Below are 11,044 nucleotides of genomic sequence, written 5' to 3'. Positions count from 1 at the left end.
ATGATCCACCAGTTGATGTGTAATTGGAATTGTAGTCATATTCTGATGCATCTTCTAGCATGGAAGAAAATATTTTTAAATTGAGTTCTGGCTATTAAAATATACAAATGCTGATTTTCCCTGAGATGCAGCCAAAACGTATTTGTGATAGATACCAGCTAAGTGCGGCTGTAGCATGCTGATTTAAATCCAGCCACTACTCATTCACTTCTGCTTCTGAATAGTATTCCAAGCTCTGACTGCAAACAGATACATATCACTAGGAATTTTACTTCATCACATGATTAAATCATTGTGGGTGTCCAATTTATTTCCAAACAACAAAACATCACTTCCTATTTTTTGCAATATAGCTGCTATTTTAGAATGATCGATACCTGGTATTGAAGTTTTAATTTGTATTTTAGACTATACTGCTGGATATGTGTGTGTCATCTGTGTGACACAGTAATGTCTTCTGATCATCATTATTATTATTATTACTCATGTTATAGTTTTGTATGTTAATAATTCCAAGGCATGTGTACAATTGTACCAAAATCCTGTTCAACAATTAATATAAAGCCAGAATGGGCAACTCCTTCAAATAACTATCCACAAACTGACATAAAAATGTCTAACACATTAAACTTCCATGCAGACCAAGTGATACGGAGACCACATCATCAGCACCAGCTGTATTAGCAATTGGAGGGAGGGTGGAAGCAAAGGTGGCCAAGTGTCAGTTAATCACAATTTCTAAGACAGACACTCTTCTGCCTTGTAGAATCTAGTCTGCTTTTCTTGAGAGCAGGGAAAGGCTCTGTTTTGTCACACTGGCACTGAAACACAATTCACCTGCTAGTCCAAACCTGTTCCATTCATGAAAAATGAATTGCGGGGCAGAAGTTCGGCAGAGAGATATATTGATCCCTGCCCACCCACACTCACCCCATTTAATATAGTAGAACAGTGATTGCTAACCCTTTTGGCACCAAGTGCCGAAAGCATGCATGCACACCCCCATAATGCAACGGGTGTGTGGCCCGCCCCTGCACATGCACACACGAGCCCCATGCGTGCATCCCACCCTTCCGCACATGCATGCATGCATGTCTCCCGCATGCACCCTGGGCATGCATGGCAGAGACCCAAAAAACAGCTGGCTGGCAGGAGGTGCACACGCACACGGAATTGTGTGGCAGAACTGAGCTGGGCCAAGTGGGCTCACGTGCCCGTAGAGAAGGCCATAGGTTCACCATCACAGTTATAGAACTAGCGTTAAATGTAACATTCGCAGGCAAACATTCCAGAAAGGGCATAAATATATTTGGGGATGAATGGCAAGAGCCTGGAAGCTTACAACCGTAACAAAACATAACATAAATAAACCACAGTAAATTCTACCACAATCCATGACAACATAATGAAATAGAAAATAAATACGAAATGTAAATTATGGTGGAAAGCAATCAATTCCCAAAGGCCCTACAGAAGAGTTCATTAATTGCCTTCCAGAAGGCACCAGCCACGGGTATCAATCTTAGTTTTAGGTGGAGATTGTTCCATAGAACAGGTTCAATGGGAGAAAATCTTTATTTCCTGGCTTCAACTAATAGCTTTTTCTTGGAGGATCACTCTGACAGATTGGCTCATGGACTAGGTGTCCTGTATACAAATCATTATTTCAAAAATAATTATATGTACTAGTGTGTCGGTTAACAACTTTGAGAAGTCTTAATTCTGGCTTTTGAGGGATAGTTAAAAGACATTCTGACTTATCTCATAGGTTTTTGTGCAGAACCTCTTAATAGATAGAAAGGAGGAAGAGAATAAAAGAGTCTTTGTAGGTTCAGAAGATCTTCAACTTTGTGAATTATAATTGTAGACAGTTTAACAACCATTAAAATTTGTTTCCTGGGAAAACATTAGTTTATGGTTGAACCGAGCATTAGATGTGGGGTTTTACTTAAGATATAGAAAATAATTTAGAATATATATTATCCAATTTATAAGGAAGTCTCATTTTATGCCCATCAGAGAAAATAATTTCTATTAAATTGACTCCCCAAACTTGCTTCCTTTTTTGGCCTACAGTGTCCTCTCTGGATAGCCCAGCAAGAAAATTAGAAATAAAGGAGATAAAGGATTAGCTGAACTCATGTGGATTTTTTTTTTTAAAGTAAATTTGAAAAACTTAGTAACATTTCATTGTGGTCTCAAACAAAAAGGGGAATTCAAGCAGTTGCAAAAAACACAGTTTAATAGAAAAATACAGTAAGTGAGTATTCTGATACTTTTTTAAACAGTAAAAATTCCATGACTGATTCCGATCAATTCTTGTAAAGATTACAAGAATGTCACAATTTTGCAATAAAGTAGCTTTAAAATACAAAAGCCATTTAGTGGCTTTAAATTTTTTTCACAAAAGCTCAGTTAGCCTTCTCCAGAAGTCTGAATAAAATGTACAAGGCAAGGAATCTATTTTTTAAAAATCACTTACCTGATTGTATTCAAGTTCTTTAAAAAAAAATCCATTAATTCTTAAAGTGGGTGAGGATAAATGGATAAAGTTTTGAAATTTGGATTAGGGTATTTTGTATCTCTATATGCTCTATCTTCTATTCCTACAAAGATCAGAATCGTGGAAGCCATGGCATTCTATTAAAGTGAACGTTGGACTTTAAGAAGCAGGCTAGGAAGAATATTTTTATGCTTTTGAGCTTTGGCGTTGATGACTTCTCTGTCAATGGTAGCTGCTTGTTTGCCTAAAGTGAGGAATGTGATTAAAGGACCACGATATGAATGTTTCTTGACCTCTGAATGTAATTTATAACTCCCACGCCCCATAGGTATGCAGCAAACGTACCAAAATTAGAAGAATGACAAGTGTTTTATCAGCTACAATCAGCTGTTGCCAGACCACTTTTTTTCTTCTTTTTCCAAAGGGTTTTGTAATTCTTTTTTCCTTAATTATGAACATCATTGTTGGCAATTGTAGATTTTATTTTGTGGCGAATAAAAATGTCATACATTGCTTTTTTTAGTAACTGCATAGTCCTGGACAAACCATTTCTTAGAATTACACTACAGCAGTTTGGTGTTCAAATGCCTGAAGTTTCAGAATAAATATTTTCATATAAATTAAATAACTTTCTAAATTGTAGTTATAGAGCAGTGAGCTATTGTAACAGAATAAGAGTTGGAAGGGACCTTGGAGGTCTTCTAGTCCAACCCCCTGCTTAGGCAGGAAGCCCTGTACCATTTCAGACAAATGGTTGTCCAATCTCTTCTTTAAAACTTCCATTGTTGGAACACCCACAATTTCTGGAGGCAAGTTGTTCCACTGATTAAACTGTCAGGGCATTTCTCCTTAGTTCTAGACTGATTTTCTCCTTGATTAGTTTCCATCCATTATATTGTTTGTTTTGAGTAGGTTTTTATACAGAGAAGCCCCTCATAAAAAGAGATAACTAATAAAGTCCTTCCTGTTTAGATTTCATTTTCATGTGATTGTTGCTAATCTTCATTATAGTTTCCCATGAAATATCTTCCTTAATTACACTAAAACACTGCAACTGTTTTATATTTTATTTTTAAAACTTTAAGGCACATTTTAGAGACAGTGTAAAGGGCATGTAGTATATATAACAATCCTCACTAATAGAAATGTTCATTCTTTCAAAGCGGACATTTAGCTCCTCTGTCATCCTCTGTCCTTTTCCCACACCCCCATTTCTCCCCATTAAATTGACATATTCTAGATATTTATTCTAGGTATTTATCCTCCTAAAACAGGGTTGTCAAACTCGATTTTATTGAGGGCCGCATCAGGGTTGTGTTTGACCTTTGGGAAAATGGCCTCCCAAGCTCCATTTTCAGCTGCAATGGCCTTCTACAACCCTCAGCCAGAGAAATTAAGAGTTCAAGAGGTCTCAAGCTCCGCCGGCTGGTCCCTCTTTATTTTCAGGGACCATGAGCCTTGAGTTTTTCACCCCTGTCCTAAAAGAACATAAGCCCAGCAACAAAGTGGGAAATATGTGATTAAATATGAAAGGCTACTAATAGGCTAAATGGGCATTGGGCAAGAATTACAGGAATGAACATTCGTAAAGAGGAACTTTCTATATGACATATGCCCGTCATATGTTAGCAAATGTTCTCAGAGCCAACATACATTCCTAGCAGCATGTTGAGAATGAATGGTGGATTCTATTGAATATATTTTGCTGTGGCATTTCTGCCCTCTGCTGGTGAATAGAGGAGTAAAATACAGGAGGAAAAATTGATCCTTCTAGGCATGATAGTCAGCTGTATACATACAGAGAACAAGGAAGTCAATAGTACTGTTGAATTCCCAAATTCACTGAGGGTCATCTTTATAATTTCCTCTTGATCATGTTTCTGAATAAAAGAAGTCATTTACTCCGTTTCCAAACTATAACTAAAACACAGGGAAGGACTTCAACTCCCCTATTGTTGCCTAAATATGCTGAAAAATTAGCCTTGACATAAAATTCCGATAACCAAGTTAAAGCAGTAATAAAATTGAAGTTTAATAGGCAAAAAAGGTTCTCTCTTACATTTCAAATTATTTCATTTCAAATCCACAGACTTCATAATATGCTGTTCTATTTATAGACAGCAGGCAATGTTTGGGGCTGGAGGTTTTTGGGAGTTTTCCTAGCACAGAATCCTTAAGAATGGTCATATATAAAGGTAGTCAAATCTTTCTTATTTCAGCATGTTGACTTACAGTAAAGGACCATTTTATATGGTATCCCGACACATAAAAGGAAATACAAATGCACTAAACCTGGGTTTCTCAACTTCAGCAAGGAGAGGAAGAGAGTAACACTTGCATTTTATAACTATTCTCAAACAAATATCACATTTATCAAAAAGATAACTGATTTTAAGATAGTACCTCAACACAGACCAAAAAAGGTAGAAGTGGAAGGGGGAAAAAACTAGGCTCAACCCCTCAACTACAGTGTACTTACCATCCATGTCAAGTTACCATTGCCAACATTAATTGAAGTGACTTCTAAAAATTCTCCTCCTGCCTAATAAATGCTTCCATATGCCACACGTATAAATGTGTATGTTTATGTGTATGTTGTGTATATATTATTTCTCTTGCCTGCTAAAACCATGCTTCAAACAAACAGGGCGGGATTAGGAAAAAGTACATATTGTGAGGATTGTTTTTCAAGAAATGCACTAGAGGATAACCGGACACAATGCTTTATTGCAGCCAACACCTTCCATAATTATAGGCTAGTGCCCTGGATTAATTCCATCCTCCTATTTTGCAAGAGTCGCTTTGAAATGAGATGGGCAGCAAATACATTTAATCCAGTGGTGGGTTCTGGGCGGTACGCCCTGGTACGGGTGTACCGGTGGCAGCTGGAAGCAGCGGCCACCGTACTGGAACAGTGCTTTGGGGGGCCCACCTGCCTGCTCTCGTTCCTTACCTCTATTTGAGTTAACTGTGCCATTTGTGCACATGCATGTAGCGTATGGCACCTGCGCAACCTCCGCCAAGCAGCTGGAGCGTCGCAGGGCAGTTGGTGTGCATGCATGCGAAGCGCGCATACCCATGGACACCCGGCCCCAGCGTACCAGTTGCGATGGGATCCGGAACCGACCACTGATTTAATCTATCAATAAGTAAGTGACTGTAGCCATGTAATTAAGTCTTTGGTGCTCTATCCTCAACTGGTAAAAGTCTTAAGTTGCAAGCGGCATACAATCTTTCCCTCCCTCCGAAGGTTCTTGATTTGCAATCACTATGATTGCTCCTGTCCTGGTTGCAGCCAAGTTCCTAAGCAGTGTTGCTACTGAGCACTGCAGCTGAGTTCCCAAGCCATGCTCCAGACAGGAATCACATCACAATGGGTTGTTTACCATAGATTGTGTTCGTGGAAGTTGACTGACATCCCTCTTGCTTATCTATAATGGTTATAAAAGCCTGGATCTGGCTCCCCTCTTCCTCATCTGCTTGCTGTCTTCTCCTTATCCTATTTTATCCTACACACCCAAATTTTGTAGGTTGAAGGTCTGGATGAGATCATGCTGCCCATGGATGTCAGCATGATCCTCAAAAATGCCAGGATGTGGCTCAATTAGCCAGCCAGATGGAACCCCAACATGGATGCTTGTGAGTGGATTGTTTTCCACAGCAAACCATGAATTTGTATGAGGGAGAAATGAACCCAGCTGCTTTTCTGAAATGTAGACAGCAACCTCAGTTTTGCTCCTCTTTTTCTCACAATTAACTATAACTGAACTGAGTTGCTTGTTAATAAGGAACATTTACAAAATTAGTGATTCTTATATGTACGAGCCAATCACTCTCTCATACACACATGCAGAGAAACATATAAATATATACATATACAGCATGTATATACTACACATACATGCTGCTTTCTCCTCCTAGCAGAAACAACAAGGAATAGAAAAGAAAATGAAGTAAAAGGAAGGGAAGGGAAATTAGGAACTTAGCTAGCTGGAAATGAGGTGAAGATTAGAGCCAGAGACAACTGGACAAACAAGGAAATAAATTCACCAAGTTAACAGTCCCTCCTCAATTAGCAACTAAACTTCAAAGGCATCCATGCTTTGCAGAAGTAATGTCACTTGCACCTCTGATGTCTATTCATCTTAGTTAATACAAAATTACCTTTCACCTCAAACACACAATACGTCTATTAGCAAACAGTTTTAAACATCTTGGCCATAGTTCTCTCAACTGTTTTTGGCTCTAAATCCTTCAGAATGGTTGAATAAACAATAAAGTCCATCTCTAGGTACCACAGCATTCGTTGCCTAGAATCACTATTATTTATATATTGCAAAAAATTGTCAAATACCTTTTGTGGGAGACATTTTTTGGACATTTTTCTATATTACTTATTATAAAGACAGTTTGTTGACAATAATATCAGACCCTGAGTTAAATTTTGTCTTTATTAGATAAATTACAGAATGATCCATACCAAAAGGTCACCTGGGAATAACAGAAACTCTCATCTCCTGACATCACCACCCGCTACATCTTCATATATCAAAGCATCTCTATTTCTAATTTCATTGGGATAAAAAGACAATTTCCATATCATATAAAAACAGAAAAGTTACCATTATATACACAAAACATATATAGGGCTAGATTAGGAGGAACAGTTCCATAAATACATGTAGTATATAAAACTGCCAAAAATATGAGAGAAGGTAGATTTCTTTGTAGAGATCACATCTATGCAATTGTAATTTAAACAAGACAGTAACCTCATTATTATGGCTGTGCAATATTTATGTAATTATTCAATTTTTATAGCCACCCATCTCCATCCAATTGACTGATTAATATGGATTTTTTTTATATTGTAATGGCCATTTGCTCTTTTAACAAAAATAAACTACTTTCAATGCTTCAAATTCAAGAAACCATGAAATGCTCAGAAAGAGATGGGTATTTTTTTTACATTTTTTTACAAATTAATTATATTGAATTATTTGCCCTGAGAGCGCCCAGATGGAAGCATTTGCAAGTTCAAGCCTACTTAATCAATCTGTTAGACTCTTAAGAATTCACACTTTGTGTTACTCCTGGGCTGATTATTTTGTTTTATAATAATGCAAAATTTGCATGGATGTAACAGCAGTTGGGGGCATAAATTAGCAATGACCTCTAATCTCCTCAGTCCCAATAAGTTTATTATTTTTCCTACTTAGCTGCTACCTGCACTGGGAATGCCATCATTAAGATTCTGTCTTAGTGAATGGAATGGTACTTTATTCAGCCTGCCAATTTAATGTGCCTCTGAATCAACAGCCCCTGGGACCCTTATTCTGGCTACCTAGGTTTAAAGGGAAGCAGGCAGAATTATAGTATGCATATCAGTTGTAAGAAACACAAACTTAAATACACTTCCATCAAGGAAACCAACGATACCCAAACTTTTTTCAAATAGCATGGTCAAATATTAAGTTTCACCATGTACCAGAATGGGGCGGGATATACAAATCAAACACATCAACTCACATATTTTAGGGAGAAGCAGGAAAATTGCATTAAAGTTAAATTTTACATTTCAATAAATGCAGGTTGACTGAGAATAGACTTTCAAGATGGAAATCAAGGCCTTAATGTGGAATCTGTTTCTGGTTAACTATGAAGCATTAAAACTCTATCATCAGCATGATTTGCATCTTTTATGGAGATGTGTTTGAACTCTAATTATGTAATAGCAATACTTAAAATTTGTTTACCATCATAGCTTCACATTTGGGGGTATCGGAATAGAAAGTTTTAAAAGACTTTTCATTATTAAGAATCCTATCTATGCAGCCAAGGATTACCAATCACATTATTTCAAGGACTAATATAATTAAAGTTGGGTGAATTTCCAAATTGCTCTTCTGTATATGTGCCATTAAATAGGAGCTTCTATTGAAATCCAAATCAATGCAATGCAAGACCTGACCCAAAAAAAGAGAGTAAGCAAAGGAAATAAGTGGGGAGAAAAACATGGCTTGTGGACCTTAGAGTTTCATATAATATAAAATTTGTGTGATTCTGCCAGAGGAGATTGAGCTATACTTTGTTTCCTTTAACACTAAAATACTTCATCCATTCTATATATATACGTTACAATGCTCCCAAAAATTGTGGGAAAGAACACGAGAATCCCTTCAGTTGGTAGTATAGCTACCTTACTACCAACTGGTGAACATGGAATTAATTTTTACCACTAGGTGTTAAATCTCACACGGATGTAAAGTTTCGGGGGGGGGGGATCTGTATATTTTTAGGGTCAAGCTAGATAATTATCCACATGATTTAAAAGTGTGGCTAGGTTAGCTACCTCTTCGTTTATAACAAGCAGGCATCCAAATCAAGGTCTTGGGGAGGATCATTTCATCCTTGTCCACGTTTCATCTTGCTCAAAATCTCTTTCCAAAATGATTGAAGGTGGGATTTCCTTCAGCAAAATAATGCTGGAAAAGATGTTAATGTTCTACCCTTTACCTTCAGTCCTAACTGAGATCAGGAAACCTGAATCTTCCTGTCACTTAACGATTAATTTTTAAAGTAATGTTTTTAGTTGTATTTATTTTTCCTTGTTTTCCCTATCAGGAAGTATATATAAAAGGAAGATTCAATTCCTGGCTTTACAATGATGCTATAAAACAGTCTTCTGCAACCTGCTAATTTAGATGTTATAGTTTCTCATATCTTCTTCAACCAGTGATATACCTTAGTCACATAACAATTCCAAAATTTAGAATAGCTTTATCCTTGGTCAAATTCAATGTCCTCCCAATAGTTGTTACTGGAGGGAGACACTAAAAAATCCTCTTCAAACATAGACTCTGTCCATGTCATGAAGGAACAATTGAAATATGGAACAAGTTATTTTGCATTGTCTCCTCTACAAAATGTTTACCAGGAATTATTATGTCTATTCTTTATTAAACTTCTGGGTTGTTCTGATTTGTTTTAACTTGTTTTTTTAATTATCATATCACATTAATCTGATTTTACTTCTTTACAGCTAAGTACTGTTTTATAGTTTGTACAGTACATCAGGTTTGTTTTCCTTAGATTTTCTTTTTCTTTTTATCCTAATTATTTTCAATTTTTCTTTTTTTATTTGCTGGTCTATGACTGACTAAACATTGATTGATTGACTGATTGACTGAAACTACAGTTTCTATCTTTCTGATCATCATCAGTTTATGAAAAATTACAGAAAGAAGAAAGATACAGAATGAGATGAAGAATATGAGACAAAAAGAAACTGGTATTTTTATAGTTTGCAAAGTTACAAAATATAAATAACTATAACCCAAATAGTATAAAAACCATAATGCACTTCTCTAGAGAACTGGCCTGACCCCCTAAAGCTTCTATTTTATAGGAAGGTATCAGTAAGTAGGACAAACATATACTGAGGAGAGAAGAAGTTAAACACAATCCTATCTTCTTTGAATCGATATATCACTGGACCAAGAACCATTGCAAATGCCATCAAATGAGACTTTGTAACAAATTTTTCGCTTTTTACTAACTCCTTACCCCAAAGATGTTTTCAATAGAGATTGTTTTGTAAAAACAACGAGAGAGAAAAACAAATCCTTCTTTTAAAGACATCCAAGTTAACCAGTCCAAGATATCAGTCTCTGCCAGGGGAAAAAAAATAACTTTCTAGCACCAGCATGAACAATCTTTTTGCTTGGAGGCAAATAATTCGCCACTTGCTATACACCAAGTCACTGTCTCCTATTAGTATAATGAAACTTCCACACATCTGGAAGGGTTTTTAAGAAAAAGGAAGAGAATGGGACAAGAATTCATTCAATGTCTGATGAAACTATTCCTCAAGGGTTAGGAAGCAGCAATAGCCGTGCCACCACTTAGTTTCACAATCATCTGCTGACAGTCATTGCAGGAACGCATGTCGCCAACCTTCTCCAGTGTTCGAGCTGCTTCTGCCAGCAGGATAGCCCGCTGGCCTGGAGATGACAGAAAAGACAGGGGGAGATAGCGGCAGGCTAATAGAATTGCTGTAGCTCGTTCTCTTTGTCCGGGAAGAACATCCAACTCACCTAAATATGAAAAGAAAAGACTCACCATAAAAATCTTAGTAATGGATAATTAATAATGAGTAATCAACGTTTTTAGACAATAAATGTATTGTGGAAGTTACTGAAATAAAAAAAATACACTGGCACCACCTCGAATTTTCTGCTACACATTCCAGTTTTGTGGAATTCTGACAACAAAACTCTGAATACTCAAGTGTTCCATTTGTTGAAACAAAACAATGTAGGCTGAGTATTGTAGTTACTAAAAACAATGGAACTTGGCATAAGCCTCTTGTTTTTAATGTCAAGATTGGTAAAAAGGATAATATTTTAAAAGTCAAATTATAGCATCTCACCCAGCTAAAAATACTACTGCGTGCAACTAATATAGGAGCTTTTCTTTTGTGGTATAATGGAATACTTGAGAAGAGAGAGATTTATTTGGGCACAGGCCAAAAATAAACAT

At 36.7% G+C, this 11,044-nt stretch overlaps 1 protein-coding gene and 1 long non-coding RNA gene across 3 annotated transcripts in view; one reads left to right on the top strand and one right to left on the bottom strand.

The window, feature by feature from the left end:
- Positions 1-4,239: 4,239 nt before the first annotated feature.
- On the top strand, positions 4,240-10,254 carry LOC309395012. Its single transcript, XR_014175839.1, has 2 exons — positions 4,240-5,340; positions 5,389-10,254. It is a non-coding gene; the product is annotated as an uncharacterized lncRNA (long non-coding RNA).
- The window catches only part of SREBF2 (sterol regulatory element binding transcription factor 2), a 36,480-nt gene continuing 32,371 nt past the window's right edge, over positions 6,936-11,044 (bottom strand). The window contains exon 19 of one of the 2 annotated variants that reach the window (XM_081958741.1): positions 6,936-10,506. In XM_081958741.1, coding sequence (XP_081814867.1) covers positions 10,379-10,506 — 128 coding nt within the window. In that variant the 3' untranslated portion in view covers positions 6,936-10,378. Of the gene's footprint in view, positions 10,600-11,044 lie in introns of both variants that reach the window. The other variant, XM_081958740.1, reaches the window with a different exon arrangement.

This window comes from Natrix helvetica, assembly GCF_964273705.1.
Source record: "Natrix helvetica genome assembly, chromosome: 6".
Classification (NCBI taxonomy): domain Eukaryota; kingdom Metazoa; phylum Chordata; class Lepidosauria; order Squamata; family Natricidae; genus Natrix; species Natrix helvetica.
The sequence above is the reverse complement of the archived record's forward strand: the minus strand, read 5'-3'. Positions and strand labels throughout refer to the sequence as shown.